This window comes from Ctenocephalides felis, unplaced genomic scaffold, assembly GCF_003426905.1.
Source record: "Ctenocephalides felis isolate EL2017-DRISC unplaced genomic scaffold, ASM342690v1 CF-g0.4_SCAFFOLD_00845, whole genome shotgun sequence".
Classification (NCBI taxonomy): domain Eukaryota; kingdom Metazoa; phylum Arthropoda; class Insecta; order Siphonaptera; family Pulicidae; genus Ctenocephalides; species Ctenocephalides felis.
The window spans coordinates 69,584,441-69,604,565 of NW_020536999.1; the positions used below are offsets into that span (position 1 = coordinate 69,584,441).

The 20,125-nt window shown below is 29.6% G+C and overlaps 1 protein-coding gene across 1 annotated transcript in view; it reads right to left on the minus strand.

Annotated features, from left to right (window-relative positions):
• The window catches only part of LOC113387954 (transient receptor potential cation channel subfamily A member 1-like), a 136,372-nt gene that overhangs the window by 92,484 nt on the left and 23,763 nt on the right, over positions 1–20,125 (minus strand). The window contains exon 2 of the mRNA XM_026625340.1: positions 599–769. Within this exon, the coding sequence (XP_026481125.1) occupies positions 599–769 (171 nt within the window). The remainder of the gene's footprint in view (positions 1–598; positions 770–20,125) is intronic.

Here is a 20,125-nt window from a genome sequence, read left to right on the forward strand (position 1 = left end):
TATTGATAGGGAGATGTGCTGATTAGTTTTTGGCAAAAGCAGGTCCAGCTGTTACGGAGATACGCAGCAAAGAGTGTAGAAAATAGAAATCAAGTTTTTGAGAGATCGGAGCATCCGATTTGAATGATCCCAAAAACATTCAATTCGTAATGACGGGAAGAAGGGGTGATTAGTTTTTGGCAAAGGCAGGTCCAGCGGTTTCGGAGATACAGAGCTAAATGTGCAAAAAATGGCAGTTTTTGAAAGAACTTAGCGTCCGATTTGAATGATTCCAAAAACTTTCTGCTTGTTTTAACAAAATAATTGATTTTGGAAGAAAAAATTTTTGCTTCAAAAATTCAAATTTTTTTATTGTAATTCTGTTCTAATATACTTTAAACAAATAATTTCAACCTTTCCATTTAGTTTATATATCTCTTATAAATATTCGACAATGTTACAATATTTATAATAATCTATTTTCAAACATTTAATATTCCCTTCGATCACTTCGTTACGGTACAGGAAGTTCCAGCAATTTAGTTCCCACTAGTTTTCTTAAGAGTTTAATACGAATTTTCCAAAGCAAAACTTTTTAAAACTAAAATAACAAACAAACATTAGTATAATTACCCCCATCATGTGCGTAGATGTATTGAAGAATATTGACGCGATTTCGGGCAGCAGCCTGATGAACAGCTGCGCGACCTCTGCCATCTCTGACCCCCAAACGACCAGGCTCAGATAAGTGGAGTCGAGAAAAATCTTCTAGATTTCCACTTTCGGCAGCCTAAAAAAATAAACATTCAAAATTGAAACACTAAGTAAAAAATATTTTTGATCAATAAATTCAACACAAAATTTTAAGGCTTTTGATTTTAATTATTAACTTCCCAAGTTAAGTTATTGTAATCGTCCAAAAATCAAAATTGAAATTTTTTACATTTTTTCACGTTTTAAAGGTTTTTGAACATTTTAGCATTAGAAAAAATGGATGTGTGCGTGTGTGTGTGTGTATGTATGTATGGATACAATTTTTCGTCCACGTTTTCGGACGCACGAATTAACCGATTTGAATGGTTCAAAAAACATTCGACTCCTATTGATAGGGAAATGTCCTATTGAAAGGCAGGTCCAGCCATTTCGGAAATACAAAGCAAAGAATGCAGAAAATAGAAATCGAGTTTTTGAGAGATCGGAGCATCGGATTTGAATGATCTAAAAAACTTTCAAATCGTAATGACAAGGAAAAGTGGTGGTTAGTTTTTGGCAAAGGCAGGTCCAGCAGTTTTGGAGATACAGAACTAAAAGTGCCAAAAATAGCAGTTTTTGGAGAACTAAGCGTCCGATTTGAATGATTCAAAGAATTTTCTGCTTGTTTTATTAAAATAATTGCTTAATAAATTTAATTTATAATTTAATTTTTTTTCAAAAAATATTTTTTTTGTATATCGAACTAAATTGAGATTTTAATTTGAATTATGGCTAAAGTTGTAAAATTCACTTATATACTTTAAATAAATAATTTTGACTTTGTAATTCAGTTTATATAACTCTTATAAATATTACAATGTTATAGTATTTATAATTATCTATTTGAAAACATTTAATATTCCAGAAAATAATTAAGTTTCGGAAATTTGCCTTAAGGCACGATGCCATACACCAATAGTTTAAATTTATATGAAAAAATCCATAAAAATGTTCACTTTTCTGCAATTTAATTTTGCACAATACAATTTCATAATAAGTTCAAAGATTTTATTAACGGTTGCAGTAAAGTCCGCGCAATAAACTGCAATACTTTATATGCAATTAGTGTTGCGTTTAATTTACTTTAAAATGTATTTTATTCATGAAATTTATATCATGGAGATATTAGACATTTGTTTTTCATTTAATTATTTCTAGAACAAACCGGTAAAGTAGTATGGATAATTTATAAATTATAAATTTATTTAATGTGATATAATAATCGATCTCGAGGTTGTGATCGAAAAACTAAACCCACATTTGTTAGATAATATTAAAAAGGATTATATCAAAAAATATAAAATGAGTGAGAATAAATATTGCATATATTAAAAATGTTTATATTATTTTACTGATCATTGCTACTTATTTTTAACCAAATCATAAGTTTGTGCAAAATTACGATATTTCACTTTGTTTTTGCTAACATTTATCACCTGTTGAAATAAATTTATATATATTGGCTACGACGAGTTCTACGACGTATAAAAACTTGGCTCAAGAAAAAGGCAGATACAGAAAAATGAAACCAGGAAAAACGCTGGCAGCTTGAATTTTTTTCTTTATTCGATATATCAGGTATAAAAATTAGAAAACAGTTGGCGGTCATATTATGCACACTCGATGTCCTATAGCGCCTGGACGTTAATTAGTCATTTATTGATTACCGAGAAAATTCAATTCGCATTCGCTAAAAAATAACCAATGCAATTTTCAATTGATATATATATATATATATATATATATATATATAAAATATATAAATATATTAATTTAAGATAACTTTTGTATAATACTTGCCAACTTCCCGTAGGTTAATAAATATCTACATGCTTCTGTTATATTAAAACTCTAATAAAATACAATAGTGTAAATGAACTTTGTCAATCGCCCTACTGTTGGTTAACTTTATTATAGTTTATTCTAAGTTAATAATGTGTATACATTAACTGATAAAAATATAGAGTCGATATTTCTTAGAGATATATTTCTTGCCTTTTTACAATTTTTTTATATAGATATACTAATTGACATAAACGTGTTTATACAGAACATGTTGTATTATGAAATATAAGCATAGTACACGATGTATAGAGTTAGTCGGAAAAAACTTCGGATTGGGTATAGGCCTCCTCCAAAAATTCGTCGTTTTCTTTGGCGTAAAACTTCTTTAGGCGCGACTAGGTTGTAAATCTATACAAATGCAACGGAAGTGCGTTACGGCAGATAAGATTACGGTGCCAATGATTCGTCCCTCGATGATATCATTTCTATACGGGTCGATTGTGATTAGTCGTCGTGTATGTGAATAGAGATCTGTCGTTGTATGCGTACCGGCGTCAACGTTGTATGCGTACCGATATCGACAAGAAAATCGGCATTGATAAATAAACATTTTAAAGTTTATGATTTAATGAAAAATGCCTAAATCAGAAGAATATTTTACTGTGTTCCATGAAAATAATGAAACGAATTAAACATAGATTACAAATTATTTCTACATTCGTAGTTTCCATAAATATTTGAAATTATTAAAATGGAAACTATTTTTTAGGCAAAACTGATATTACAGCTGTTCAAAGAATGAGATTACATCGCCAGCAAAAAAGTAAAACTAGCTGTAAGTGGAATTCTGTCTTAAGGCAATTAAGGCATCGTGCCTTAAGGCAAATTGCTGGAACTTCCCGTACCAAAAATTATTATTTTTTTAAAAACGATTAACATTTTTGAAAAAAAATTACTTTGAAAAAATAAGATTTTTGAGAAACTATAAATTCGACAAAAAATTACTTTTTTTTGAAAAAAAAATTAAAAAAAAAAAAAAATTATATTTGTTTAGGCAAAAACAATATTTGTTTAGGCGTTGCTTAACATAATCCACTGTGTGACCGAATATAATAGAATTTATTAATCAGCAATTACTTCATTTCTCTAATGATGGTTTATTTCTAAATGCTAATTACAATGACAAACCGATCATGTCATATTAAAAATATGACTTTAATTACATTATTGTTTTTAAATATTATAAATATTTTTAACGATATTATAAATATATAATTTATAATTTATCATGATATGATATAAAAATTGAAACGTGACAAAAATTATTTTTTATAATTTTGGACAGAACTTCTCGGCAAAACTAAACATTTTTGTATGCTATTATAGACTATAGACCATTGTTTTTCTTACTTGATTTTGAGGTACTCCTTTAACAATGTTTTCTGTTTTGAGATTTACTCCATATTAACTTCCCGTAGGGTAAGTTATTGTAATGGGCCGAAAATCGGAATTGAAAATTTTAACATTTCTCGACGTTTTGAAGGTTTCTGAACGTTTTGGCATACCTCAGAAAAAATGGATGTGTGTGTGTGTGTGTGTGTGTATGTGTGTGTGTGTGTATGTATGTATGGATACAAATTTCCAGTCACGTTTTAGGGCGCACGGATCAACCGATTTGAATGGTTCAAAAAACATTCGATTCCTATTGATAGGGAAAAGAGCTGATTAGTTTTTGGCAAAGGCAGGTCCAGCCGTTTCGGAGATACGGAGCAAAGAGTGCAGAAAATAGAAATCGAATTTTTGAGAGAACGGAGTATCCGATTTGAATGATCTAAAAAACATTCAATTAGTAATGATTGGGAGAAGTGCATATTAGTTTTTGGCAAAGGCAGGCGCAGCCATTTCGAAGATACGGCGCTGAATATGTAAAAAATGGCAGTTTTGAGAGAACTAAGCGTCCGATTTAAATGATTCATAGAACTTTCTGCTTGTCTTAATAAAATAATTGATTTTGGAAAAAAAATTTGTTCCTTTTTTTTTTTTTTTTTTTTTAGTTTTTAGTTTTTAGTTTTTTGTATATCGAAAATATTTCAGATTTTATTTTTAATTCTGACTATAATTCTAATATACTTTACAAATAATTTCAATTTTGCAATTCAGTTTATATAATTCTCATAAATATTAGACAATGTTACAATATGTATAATAATCTTTTTGAAAACATTCACTATTCCTCAAACATTTCGTTACGGTACGGGAAGTTCCAGCAATTTGCCTTAAGGCACGATGCCATAATTGCCTCAAGACAGAATTCCACTCACAGCTAGTTTGCTATTGATATGAATACGTTTCATTTAGTTTTTAAAATGATACATTCAAACGGTTTTCAAACGTCTTGGGTATGATTATCGCTTAAAATCAGAAAACTGTCGCAATAAATAGGAGTGCTTATCGAATTACATCGAACAGCTTACAATTCTTTGTAATTGGTCTATCCATTTTTGCGTGTACGCCGACAAAATATAAAAAAAATTGCTCACATATAGTTTTCACCTGTCAAACAGGTCAAATCTTCTACTAATCTTTAATACTCAGGTTATACAATTCAACATATTCCGTAGACAAGATAAATAACAAAGAATCCATAGCTACAAATATGTATACAGATTGTCATTTAGTTCGAACAGTTCTGTCGTAAGGCATTAATATTTCAGTAAGTTCTATAGGACCATGATATATCGCCAAAAAAGTTCCATAAAAATCGTTCTATAAATTTTTTTTTCAACAGTTAAATACAAGAAAACGGCTCGATAGATTTTTACCTAAAACTAACCAGTATCATTCCCATCTAATACCTTTCGGAGAGTTTTTGAATTTTAAAAATCGATTCAGAATTGCGTGCTAAAACGTGGACGAATTTTTTTCACTTTTCTGCTATTTACAAAGAAACGGCTTGGCTGATCGTCGCGCAAAATTAATAAACGCTAGTCCTCATCTAGATACATCGAATGGCTTTTAAATTTTTGAAATCTGTCTAGTCGTTTTTGAGAAAATGTAGATTGGCGTCAAAAAATCTGTTCACACACACACACACACATATACTTTTTCCAAATTTGGTCTCATTCGATTCAGAATGGCTTGAAATGCCGAGAAAACATAACATTAGCGAATCGGCTTTTTTCATGAAAACATATACTTCTCTTTCGGGAAATTTAAAAAGCAACTAGCAAAAATAATTTAAAAAACTTTCAACCTTTAGAGCCCAAATGGTGAAAGATTCTAATCAAATATTTTGTATACATATATCATTTTATAATATCACTATAGTCGGCGCAATACAGTAGACCTGTAGTTTTTCTTTAGAATGACTAATGGCTATCCAAGCTATCCAAGTATTATTTGTCAGATATTTTTGCAAAGTTAAACGAACTCATCTTGTCTCTTGTCTCAAGAAAAAAATTGCTATACATTTACTTCAAATGACAAATGATTCAAATTGCAAGCTTTATTAAAAAGATCGATATTTGAAAAAGTAACGTTTCCAGTGTTAAAAACTTCATAATCGAGACAAACCATTGTATAACTTTTATGGCAAAAATTATTATGCATTAAAGCGCAATTTTTAATTTTTGGTTTTCGTTTGCTTCAAAACTAATTGTAAATCTATATATTTCCATATGTACCTAACCTTGGTTGTGGTTTAAAGTCAGATATTTTCAACTGCATATTTGGAATAATTATTTATCTAATTTATCTCTTGTAAAAGTGCATTTTTCAACTTCATTCACTCGTTTATTATTATTAGCTATTTTCATGTTATACGTTTTTGCCAGGGTGAATATTTAAGCTTTTTATAAAAAACGGTTGAATTTAAGCTAAAATTAACAGTACTTCTTATGAAACAATGAAATAGAGTATACTTAAAAGTTATATTAAGGTCTCGCAAAGTAATCAACAATGCTTAAGACCATAAAAATTAACAACGAAAGAAACTTTTGTTGTGGATTTTCAAATATTGACGTTTTTTTCGGATAGCCACTTTGTAAAAATCAAGATGATGGCTAGTTATATACATTTTTCCGCCTACTTTCAAATATAGCAGTTATAAAATTTTTAACTTTACTGGTCGGTGGTTGACTATTCTACCGATCTACTCTATATATATTAACTTCCCGTAGGGCAAGTAATAGTAATAGCAAAAAAAAAAAAAATTTTTTATATATCTTTACGTTTCATAGATTTCTGAACATTTTGGCATGGATGTATGTATGTATATGTGTGTGTGCGGACACAAATTTTCGTCGACGATTTCGGGAACACGAATCAATCGATTTGAATATTTCAAAAAACATTCGATTCGTATTGATAAGGAGACGTCCTGATTAGTTTTTGGCAAAGGCAGGTCTTGCCGTTCCGAAGAAACGGGACAAAAAGTGCCAAAAACGGTAACTCAGTTTTTAAGAGAACGGAGCGTCCGATTTCAATAATTCAAAAAACATTTTACTTGTATTCACAAGATGAAAAACTGATATAATTTTTGGGAAGGCAGGTCTAGCGGTTATAGACTCTTAATAAAAATAAGTTGAAAAAATGCCGTTTGGCGGTCAAAAATTTTTATTGGACTTATGCACATCATATTATCAGATATTTTATAGAGATTTCCATAATGTGTATATATCTTGTGTGGTACGGGAAGTTCTAGCAATTTGCCCTTAAGGCACGATGCCATGCACCTCACTAGTTGCATTTTTTATTTTAGATCACATACAATTTACTACAAAAACATTAGTATGTATATAAAACAACAATATATCATTTAACGACTTTAGTAAATTCTTTGGTGTCAAATACAATCAAAACAGTAATATCCTGGACAACCAACACTACGTTACAGGCAGTAAATCTTAATTATTCAAACGTTACCTACGGTAAATCTTATAGAGTAGTAATTAGACGTAAATTGTATTTTGGTGTGTTATTCAATAAAGTGGTTTCAGACAAATTCCCTATTACATTTGCTGCGAGAAGATCTTCCAGCATATTCTATAAAAACTTCGCAGCAATAAAAAAAACTAGTGGGGCGCATGGCATCGTGCCTTAAGGAAAATTGCTGGAACTTCCCGTACCAAAAATTATTTTTTTTTATAAAACGATTAACATTTTTGAAAAAATTTTACTTCAATAAAATTAGATTTTTGAGAATTTGACAAAAAATTACTTTTTTTTTTTAAAAAAAAATTATTGAAAAAAATGTTTTTCTTTATTTTGACATATTTTGGAAATTTTCAACTTTTTTTCAAATCAATCGTACTGCTGTAACTGCATAGAGACTAAAAATATCGAAGCGCGTAAGCGCCGCGTCGCTGTCTAACGGTTAAACATTGGTACGGGACCCATAGGAATGCAAACAAAATTTATACTTATTGTTAAAATCTCTATAAATATCTGATAATTTGATGTGCATATGCGTAATGATCATTTTTGACCGCCAAAGAGCTTTTTTTTACTTTTTTCACTAGATCTCCGAAACTGCTAGACCTGCCTTCATAAATATTTAATCAGTTCTTCGTCTTGTCAATGCAAGTAAAATGTTTTCTGAATTATTAAAATCGGACGCTCTGTTCTTTTAAAAACTGAGTTACCGTTTGTGGCACTTAAAAATAAAATAAAATAATATAAATTTGATTCATTAATTTTTTCTATTTTGAAATAAAAATAAAAGATTCTATATTTAATTTTGCTGCCTAATCTAAAGCGTTATTCCTCCGCATTGTGTAGTAGTCTATCTCTTTATGATCAATAAATTTTAAATTACTTAAATTTTTGAAATTGGTATTTTTTAAAATTAGCTATTTCTAATTTAAAGAATACATTTATATAAAACAATCGAATAAATTTTACAATTTTTTATATTAGCGGCAAAAATTGAAATCTGTGAATTAGTTCAATATATAATAATGAAGTTTAGAAACGTTAAACTATATTTTATTTCGATTCCTATTACTCTATTTATTTAAAAAAAAACATGAAATGTTAAGTAGCGGAGTGAATACATAGCTCTCTCGTTTCTTAATATATTTTTTTTAAAACGAGAATTTTACAATTTAATTTTTTTATCATAACGTGAAAGCGAAATATTAATTTATTTAATAAATTCAGACGCATTGTATTACACTAATCACAATGATAATGCTAAGCTATTCAAACACTGCGGCAAAAAAGTAGAGCAATTTATGATGTATAAATATTGAAAATATTTGTACATTTTATTCAACAATTTAATAATAGTAGTGGTAATTGTTTATTAACTTCCCGTAGGGTAAGTTAGAGTAATCGCTAAAAATCCTGTATGAATCCAAAAGATTACTACAACTTACCCTACAGGAAAATAATAAACTAGTGGGATATGGCATCGTGCTTTAAGGCAAACTTCCCGCACCGTAACGAAATATTCGGCAAAAATTAAATGTATTCAAATAGATTATTATAAATACTGTAATATTGTATAATATTTATACAAATTATATAAACTGAATTACAAAGTTAAAATTATTAATTTAAAGAGCTTTAGAACTTTGGCCAGAGTTAAAATTAAAATATGAATTATTTTCGATATACAAAAAAATTTTTTTTGTAAAAAACTAATTTTAATTTAAAACAAATCAAAAGCAATTGTGTCGTCAATACTAATAGAAAGTTTTTTGAATCATTCAAATCGGATGCTTAGTTCTCTCGTGGACAAAAACACACACACATCCATTTTTTCTAAGGTATACCAAAATGTTCAGAAACCTTAAAAAACGTTAAGAAATGCAAACATTTTCAATTTTGATGTTTGGACGACTACAATAATTTATCCTACGGGAAGTTGATAAACAATCGCAATTTTCTTATAAAAGTAGTTAAACCAAAAATTTATGCTAAATTTAAAACTTTAAATTTCGTTTACCATTATCAACATCAACTATTCTAAAAACTATATAATGAGTAAATCAATATTTAATATAATAATATTAATGATTGGTTATGTGAACAAAAATTTAGAAAAATAATTAACTTCCCGAAGGAGAAGTTTATGTTTTCATCAAAAAATCCGATTCGCTAATTTTATGTTTTCTCGACGTTTCAAGCCATTCTGAATCGAATGAGACCAAATTTGGAAAAAGTATATGTGTGTGTGTGTGTGTATGTGAACAGATTTTTTGCCGTAAATCGACGTTTTCTCGAAAACGGCTGGGCCGATTTCAAAAATTTAAAAGCCATTCGATGTATCTCGAATATCGTTTGTCAATTGTGGGACGATCGGCCGAGACGTTTCTTTATAAATAGCAGAAAAGTAAATAATTTTTCGTCCACGTTTTAGCCCGCAATTCTGAACCGATTATGAAAATTCAAAAACTGTTCGAAAGATTTTGATTGGGAATCGTGCTGATTAGTTTTTGATAAAGATCGGCCGGGCCGTTTTCTTGTAATAAAGCGTTAAAAAATTTTTTTTTCGACGATTTTCATTATTATTTTTTTTGACGGTAGATACTATAGTCTTCTAGATCATACTAAAATATTACGGCCCTACGACAATTGGTTTCTCTTTGAAAATTCGTCAAAGTTTGCAAAAATTGGTATCGTTTTTTTGCATTTGTCAAAATTAGACCTTTCATGGACGTTTTCTCGAAAACGCCTGAACCGATTTCAGAAATTTAAAAGCCATTTGATGTATTTCGATGAGGAATATCGTTTGTCAGTTTTGTGCGACGATTTGCCAAGCCGTTTCTTTGTAATTTGAAAAAAAGTGTTAAACCTTTCGTCCACATTTAAGCTCATCCTACGAATCGATTTTGAAAAATCAAAAACTGTTCGAAAGATATTAGTTGGGAATGGTACTGATTAGTTTTAGGTGAAAATCTACCGAGCCGTTTTCTTGTAATTAACTGTTGAAAAAAAAATTTAAGACGATTTTTATGGATTTTTTTAGCGATGTATGTCATGGTCTTATAGAACTTACACAACTGTAATATTACGGCCTTACGAAAAGTAGTTTAATTTTAAAAATTCATCAAAGTTTGAGAAAATGAGTAGTTTTTTTGACGTTAGCTAAAATTAAAATTAGACGATTTACTTGGTATAACATTATAGTACTTGGTCTTAATAAACATACTAAACCATTAAAATCCTACGGAAACTGGTTCAAATATAATAATTGTTGATTTTTGAAAAGTTGCTCTTTGAAAATACTACGAGTTAAATTGTTCGTTCGTTTTCATGCGCAATAACTCCACTCATAAATTAATTAATTTTGCATTGATTAAGTCGATTATTTGCACATATCGGGAAGTTCATATAACTTGCCTCAAGGCTAAATACCAATACCAACTAGTTTACTTTTAAGATTTTCAAAAATTATAGAGTCGCAAACTATTTTTGTCACAGATTTTATGTTTTGAAATCATTTTATGATTTTCAACAATATTTGAAATTAAGCACTCATAAACTAGAAATCTTAAATTGATTCTATAAATATTAAATAATCGCGTTGATTTAATTAGAGAATGTGCCGTCACCGTCACTAGCCGTATCGTTTAATTTTGATTATTAATAATTAACTTACCGTAAGTTATAGTAATCGCAAAATAATCGAAAACGAAATTTTTATATATCTTTACGTTTCATAGGTTTCTGAATGTTTCACCTTAGAAAAAAATGGATGTATGTGCGTGTGTGCGGATACAAAATTTCGTTGACGAATTCGGGAACACCGATCAACTGATTTGAATAATTCAAAAAACATTCGATTCGTATTGATAAGGAGACGTGCTGATTAGTTTTTGGCGAAAACAGGTCTCGACGTTCCAGAGATACGGGGCAAAAAGTGCCAAAAAAGGTAACTAAGTTTTAAGATAAGGCAGCGACATATGTATATCGAATTATCAGATATTTTATAGAGATTTTAATAATGTGTACACATTTTGTGTAAATTTGTTTGGGTTCCGTACCAAGATTTTTGATTACTGCACGGAAAGTTGCAGCAATTTACCATAAGGCGCGATGCTATGCACCCCACTAGTTTTTTATTTGGTTTAATCTTGAGAAAGATCCATTGGATATCAAAACGCTAATACAACTCCACTTAATGCAAATCAATATTCTTAAAGTATTTTGTTTTTGTTAAATCGAGTTCTGACTACACCATAGATTGATCGAGCTTTAGATTAGTTTGAGCAAAACTATTGAAGTGTCATGTGATAACTGCAAAGTAATTAACGAATCTAGAAAAGAGTCTGCTATGACACACATATAATGTAGAATGTATTTCAAAAACACACACACACGCACACACACACACACACACATATATATATATATATATATATATATATAATACAGTAATTAAAATCAAGGTTGGATCTATGTAGTCGAAGAAACATTAATGAATTGAACAAAATTGATTGCTATAAATTAAATCGTTCTGTAGTTGCTATAACAGCTCAATTCATCATTCGAATTTTTACACATCTACATAAATGTATATATAATATTTCGTAGAGTTTCGAACATAGCATCCGATATTAATAAAAAAACAGAAAATTTATATTTTACTTCATGGTTTCCTTAATCTACAACGTACATAGTTTCGAAACCTTCACGTTAAATTTTTTTGTAAATTTTCATTACAATTGGGTTCCTGTTCAAAGCTCCAAACAACATTTTCAATTTTCATAACCATTAGTTCGTAAAATCCTTTTACAATTAAACATAAGACATCGGACTTCTTTGCCCCATGGGACGGTCATTTTACTCTGCCTATGTGGTAAAAAGAATCAGCTGACAAATTTGAAAAGCAGCAAAAAAGAATATCTACGAAGATGAATTAGGTCAGAGTTTTACTGAAAATAATTAGGTTGTTGTTTGCTTGATATATGTTTTTTGTTATGATATAATTGGTTCGGTTTACACATTATGATTGCCTAAAGTCAATCAATACCGAAACGGTTTAACGGTATTGGTGAGCTTTATGCTTAATAAATTGCAAACGATTAAAAATAACAATTACTATTTAAGGATACAATAAAAACCAGTATTTTTTAAAATGTATCAATTGTTTGAGTTTTTGTAAAAACTTTATTATTTAACTAGCTGACCCGGCGTTGTTTTGTAGCTGACGTACGCTGCTTTGCTAATTGTAAGAATATACCTTATATTCTAAACAATTTCTAGAGAATCAAAAAAATTAATACTTTAAGTGTATAAGGAAGTTTTGTATCCTTTCTATAGAAAACATGGTATAATCCAATCCAAGTCTTTTTTGTTCTTTCGACTTATTGATTACGTTTCAAGTTTTTCAGATTCTTTTTGGATTCTGGATTTTATGTATAATTGTGAATAACACTACTGAGCTTATACAAAATTTTCAAATTTCTGCCAGGAGAGATAGAAAATGAATTAAGTATTTCTTTTTGAAAAGTTTCAAGTAATATTCATTAAAGGTCCAATTGGACTTTGAGCAAATATAAACTATATTATGAAAACCAAACGAATTATATCACAAAAAATAACACTTCTCAAACGAACAATTATCTGACTACGTTCAGTAAAACTGCCAGCTACTTCATCATTGTAAAAATGTGCTTTTTTATGTCTTTCAAAAATTTGTTATCTAAATCTTTTTACCCCACAGACAGGGTAACTGGGAACGGCCAGGTGGCAAACAAGTTTAATGTCTTATTTTAATTTTAAAGGTATTTTACAAATTAATTACACTTTTAACTAATGCTAAAAAACTACCAACGAAAGAAAATACTTTTATTAAGGATTTTCAAAGATTAACGTTTATTTCCCGATAGCAAAGTCTTATATAGCTGGTTATATATCTTTTTCCCTCTACTTTCAAATATTGTTGTTAAGAATTGCCTAACTTTACTGGTTTTTGACACATGGGTGGTAGACATTTTTAACCCCGGACCTTCATATATAACTATCTATTTTTCGATAAATTCTAAGAAATTATAACTGGGAAAATGTTATTCGACAAAATGTCCCTTTGATCGATACCAAATTTAGATTTTGAATTGAAATAAGATAAATAAAAAATAATATAACCTACAAAATGTTTTATAAATACCAATGAGTATATAATTATACTAATGAGATCTTTCAGAGCACCGTGTTTGAGAAAAAAGAGTGCAACAACGCAAAAAATGCATTTACATATTAACATTTCAAAAAAGTTTATATTTTGAGTTTCTAGTAACACTAATAAAACTACAAACAAAACTAACTTACTACTAAAAATGTAAAGTTTATACGCGATATACGCGAAATTCAATTAAAAACTTATATTTTGTTTATTAAAATATGTTTTTAAAAAATATAAACAATCAATTGTTAACTTCCCGAAGGAGAAGTTTATGTTTTCATCAAAAAATCCAATTTGCTAATTTTATGTTTTCTCGACGTTTCAAGCCATTCTGAATCGAATGAGATCAAATTTGGAAAAAGTATGTGTGTGTGTGTGTGCGTGTGTGTGAACATATTTGTTGCCGTAAATCGACGTTTACTCGAGAACGGCTGGGCCGATTTCAAAAATTTAAAAGCCATTTGATGTATCTCGACTATCGTTTGTCAGTTTTGTGGAACGATCGGCCGAGACGTTTCTTTATAAATAGCAGAAAAGTAAAAAATTTTTCGTGCACGTTTTAGCCCGCAATTCTGAACCGATTATGAAAATTCAAAAACTGTTCGAAAGGTATTAATTGGGAATCGTGCTGATTAGTTTTTGGTAAAGATCGGCCGGGCCGTTTTCTTGTAATAAAGTGTTAAAAATTTTTTTTTCGACGATTATTATTATTATTTTTTTGACGGTAGATACTATAGTCTTTTAGATCATACTAAAATATTACGGCCCTACGACAATTGGTTTAACTTTGAAAATTCGTCGAAGTTTTCAAAAATTGGTATCGTTTTTTTGGCATTTGTCAAAATTAGACCTTTCATCGACGTTTTTTCAAAAACGCCTGAACCGATTTCAGAAATTTAAAAGCCATTTGATGTATTTAGATGAGGACTATCGTTTGTCAGTGTGCGACGATCTGACAAACCGTTTCTTTGAAATTTGAAAAAAAGTGTTAAACTTTTCGTCCACATGTAAGCTCATCCTACCGAACCAATTTTAAAAAATCAAAAACTGTTCGAAAGATATTAGTTGGGAATGATACTGATTAATTTTAGGTGAAAATCTACCCAGCCGTTTACCTGTAATTAACTGTTGAAAAAAAGTGTTAAAGTTTTCGTCCACATTTAAGCTCATCCTACCGAACCGATTTTAAAAAATCAAAAACTGTTCGAAAGATATTAGTTGGGAATGATACTGATTAGTTTTAAGTGAAAATCTACCGAGCCGTTTTCTTGTAATTAACTGTTGAAAAAAAGTGTTAAACTTTTCGTCCACATGTAAGCTCATCCTACCGAACCAATTTTAAAAAATCAAAAACTGTTCGAAAGATATTAGTTGGGAATGATACTGATTAATTTTAGGTGAAAATCTATCCCGCCGTTTACCTGTAATTAACTGTTGAAAAAAAGTGTTAAAGTTTTCGTCCACATTTAAGCATATCCTACCGAACCGTATATTATTTACACATTTTTTTTGATTAAGTCGATTATTTACACATATCGGGAAGTTCATGTAACCTCAAGGCTAAATACGAAACCAACTAGTTATTTTTTTGACGGTAGATACTATAGTCTTCTAGATCATACTAAAATATTACGGCCCTACAACAATTGGTTTAACTTTGAAAATTCTTCAAAATTTGCAAAAATTGGTATCGTTTTTTTGGCATTTGTCAAAATTAGACCTTTCATGGACGTTTTCTCAAGAACGCCTGAACCGCTTTCAGAAATTTAAAGCCATTTGATGTATCTCATTGAGAACTATCGTTTATCAGTGTTGTGCGATGATCTGCCAAGCCGTTTCTTTGTAATTTGGAAAAAAAGTGTTAAACTTTTCGTCCACATTTAAGCTCATCCTGCCGAACCGATTTTAAAAAATCAAAAACTGTTCGAAAGATATTAGTTGGGAATGGCACTGATTAGTTTTAGGTAAAAATCTACCGAGCCGTTTTCTTGTAATTAACTCTTGAAAAAAAAAATTTAAGCTGATTTTTATGGAATTTTTTTTATATATATATATGATTTTTATAGATATATATGATGGTCTTATAGAACTTACTGTAATATTACGGCCTTACGACAAGTAATTGAATTTTAAAAATTCATCAAAGCTTGAGAAACTGAGTAGTTTTTTTTACGTTTGTTAAAATAAAAAATTAGATGATTTACTTGGTATAGAGTGTTCGTTCGTTTTCAATGATGTGTAATAAATCCACTCGAAATACTTTTAATCACTCATAAATTAATTTGTTTATTGTTGATTAAATCGATTATTTACACATATCGGGAAGTATGTGACTTGCCTCAAGGCTAACTACTAATACCAACTAGTTTGTCATTATTTTTGCAATGTTAACTAGGAATGAAACGAGAATATGATGAACTTGAATCATGGACCATCAGTCGAATATTACTAGTACTATTATAATCGTGCAAACCTCAAATATCTCCGTCCACGATAACTTGGCGGTCGGTATCAATCTCCAGACCCTTGTCCAGTTCGCCGGTATCTTCAGTGAGCCTCCGATGCCTACCATTTTGCGAAGTCCTCCGTTTTCAGATCCGTTAATCCGTGTACGGCCTCTCCTGAACAGCGAACGCATTACAGGATACGAGAATGAATCATTTACCGGGTAGACCAGACCCAAAACCGAAACTAAATACGAAACCGAAATCGGATACAGGGCACCACTTTTGATGAACAATCACTTCGATTTGACGTCAGACCAGTTCGCTAAGACGAGAGCTTGATGGTTCCATGATCGATAAGTTTATTGGCATTTTATTTGAATCATTTATTTTTAATTTGTGATATATTTTTTAAATTGTTTTAGGTGGTTTAGTTCAACACACAAACATCTATGAGAGAATTAACTAATTCATTGCTAAATAGCAAAATATGCAGAATTGCTAATTTGATGATGAAGAAATGACATACGAAGATACTGTGTTCATGAATAATATATAGTACTAAATAATAGTATTATATATATATATATATATATATATATATTGTGGTGTGTGTGTTACTGATAAGGCAACTCGATTCGAGTGATTCGGTCATTTGAATGAAGCCCTTCACGATCTGAATCGAAATATATTTCACTGGATTCGAATCAATTCGTATTAAGCCGAAAATTTTTTGCTGTGTAAAATGTTTATGTACATATTATATATATAGAGAGAAGTCCCGTGTGTCGAACACCTAAGGTTTTTATAAATAAATCAAAAAATGTTGACGAAATGTTTATTAAATTATGACTTATATTAGATAACAAAGTTAGAAATCAAACTAAATTAACGAGAACGCGACCTTTCTAAAAATAGTTAATACTATCAATCAAACTTTGGTAACAAAAAATATGATTTACAAAGTGGCACCTAGTACCGGGCATTTCAAAATAACCAGCATTGAATTAATATATAGCCCTCTCCACACTCTGGAATGTTTGCACATGTGTGCTTGACGAATATTCTTACATATTGCAAAGAAAAAAAAATCACTGGTTACTTTAATGTTTACTGTCCGGCGCTAAGGGACGACTTAGTGTCCGGTGCTTAGGGACAGGCATGTTCGTTCATTTGGTGGTACCTACTAAAATTGTTTAAAATATCTAATAATAGTCTACCATTTTACGAATAACCATCAAGTACTACTTTCATCTTCGAATGTAACTCAAATGTAAATGCATAAATATACTAGAATTATTTCCATTGATATTTTGGTGACGCCGTGATTTTGTGCCTAAAACAGCAAAGGGTTCCTCCCGCCATGACCTGTGTGCCACCCGCGCTCCTTTCACTTGTATTTTAAAATAAAAAGATTTATACTCGGTTAAATAATACGTGTTAAATCGGGTATCCGGTGGTAGGTGCCGTCCGGCGTTACGGGACTTCCCTCTCTTTCTCTCTCTCTCTCTCTCTATATATATATATATATATATATATATATATATATATATAATTTAATGCTGAATTTTGCAATATGAGTGGAACAAATATTAAAAATTAGATATAAACACACTCACACTCAGTTATTTGCATACACTTTATTTCATAAATTACAGAAGTTACGAGACCATAGAATGCCTTATCTTCAGTGTAATTTCTTCAGTTAGTGAAAAATATATAATTAACAGATTATCAAATTTTTATAAGAAACATTTGATTAAATTATTTATTAAATCTTTTTTATAATATTTCAATTTTAACACTTTTATAATGTGTTAATTATATATTTTTTTTGTTACAAAATACTCTGAACATGGGGCATACCATGGTTTCAAAGCGTTTGTAATTTATGAAATAAAGTTTGTGCAAAAAACTGAGCGTGGTTTGTTTATATTTAATATTTAACCTTTCCACACGCGAATTGCTGAATTAATACGTATTTTACTGCCGGAGCGGTGGTTTCGAGAGTAAAGAGTTAATATAATGAATATTCGTTTTTAGTATATTATATCATTTTATTTAATCCACATTAGCCTGAACTTCAATTAGTTCATTTTTTATATTCTTAAAATAAATAAAAATATTTTTTAAATTAAACTGTTCAAAAGTTATTATTACAACCTAACCCTCTATAGTACTACAAAATTATTCGAGAAAATCCTCGAATGTTGTTCAATGACTGCAATCGTGATTTAACCTTTACTTTATTTGTATATATTTATTAAACCTTTTCTAAATTTGTAGCAATATGTCAAATTTAAATAATCAATTAAATATATTCAAAAATGTTTGTAAAAATTAATAGCTTATTATCATGTAGGCATATATTTACATTAACAAGATATAGAGTGTTTATATATTTTATATCATTCATAAATTAAACTCTTATAATTATTCTAAATCTCATGTTTATAAACTATGTTTGCAATAAATAATGAACGACATCTTTATATATCAGACAAAAATGTAATTTTAATAAAAAGTTGTTGCACAAAGTGAACTTTACGTTCAATCAATTATTTGTCGTTTTCTGATCATTTTCTGACATATTTTTCTAAATATTTTGTTTGTCGTACGAAGGCCGGTGGTACGCCGGGCCGGCGTACCACCTTGAATGCAATGCATGCAAAAAATGCGGGCGCAGCCTTGGGGGGCGCCAAAACGAGATTCGGATATAAAAATTATGATATAGTTTTTTCAATTTTATTCAAGAAATACATAATTTCTTTGTATCTCTACTAATCTTTGGACATATTTTTAAAATACTTTAAAACAACGATCTAATACACTATATGAGATAGTAAAGATGACTACATACTGTTCGACCCTTACGATATCTAGAAGCATATCAATTTTGGATTTTTAAATAATGAAAAATTAAATTTAAATCCACACAGAATAACCAGTGTTATGTTTATTAATAAGGCTAGAAATTCTTTGGATTTTTGAAGTTTGGATAGAAGACACAACAATTTGGTTATAAGCACCTTCATAACGCTTCGATCTTGTAAATAAATCTAAATCAATGCATTTTTATGCGCTTTGAGATTTTATCTGATTTTTTTGTGTACTAAGTAAAGAATTATGAAGAGTATTTTTTAAAAATAAAGTAAATGTTTTTTTAATTTTAATGATAAATTGTTAAAACCCTTAAAATAATAGGATGAGGGGGGGGGGTTTGCGCTAGAAAAAATAGGCATGCGGCCACTGAGTACCTAAGGACCGGCCCTGGTCGTACGGTATGTGTATTTTAAGTTATTCTGGAGCGCAGAATATATCGTATATTTTAAGTAAATTATTTTTATAATAATACTCAAATGTAGTTTTTGAAGTTGATTGATGTTGTTACAATTTAAATAATTAGTTCATTAGATTATTATAAGAAAAATAATTTAGTCGACATGTACAATATTCTGACTTTAGAACAATTTGAAACCCACATACCGTACGGCAATATTCTTAGAAAATGTTTAGAAAAACGACAAATAGTTCTTAGAATATTAATACAATTGTAACAAAAGTCTATACAATAACTCTACAGAATTTTTAAATTAATTATTGGGTTAATATGGGTTAATGTTACATTAGTTTTGCTTTGCACTAGCATTACTAGTATTGGTAAAATTTAATTGTGGAAAAAAATCTGCACATAATATCATTGACTATAGCATACAGATGGAAATGAATAAACTCGAATTGATTTCCAGCCCATTTATAATAGTTTGACACCAAAAAAGCTATAATTAATGATAATAAAAATGCATCGGTCATTTGATTTTATGAGAATGTTTTCACGAATCATAAATGAATAATGGATAGGAAATAATGAATAGATGGAAAGAAATGACAATGGTTGAATAATAATGACTTGATATTTATGAACGGTTGCCAAATGATCTTATGTTTTGATATTTCGCTTATTTCAAAATCAAATCTGCTTTACATATTAATGAATGGATATTGAAAACAAAGTTATCAAAAAAATCATGTC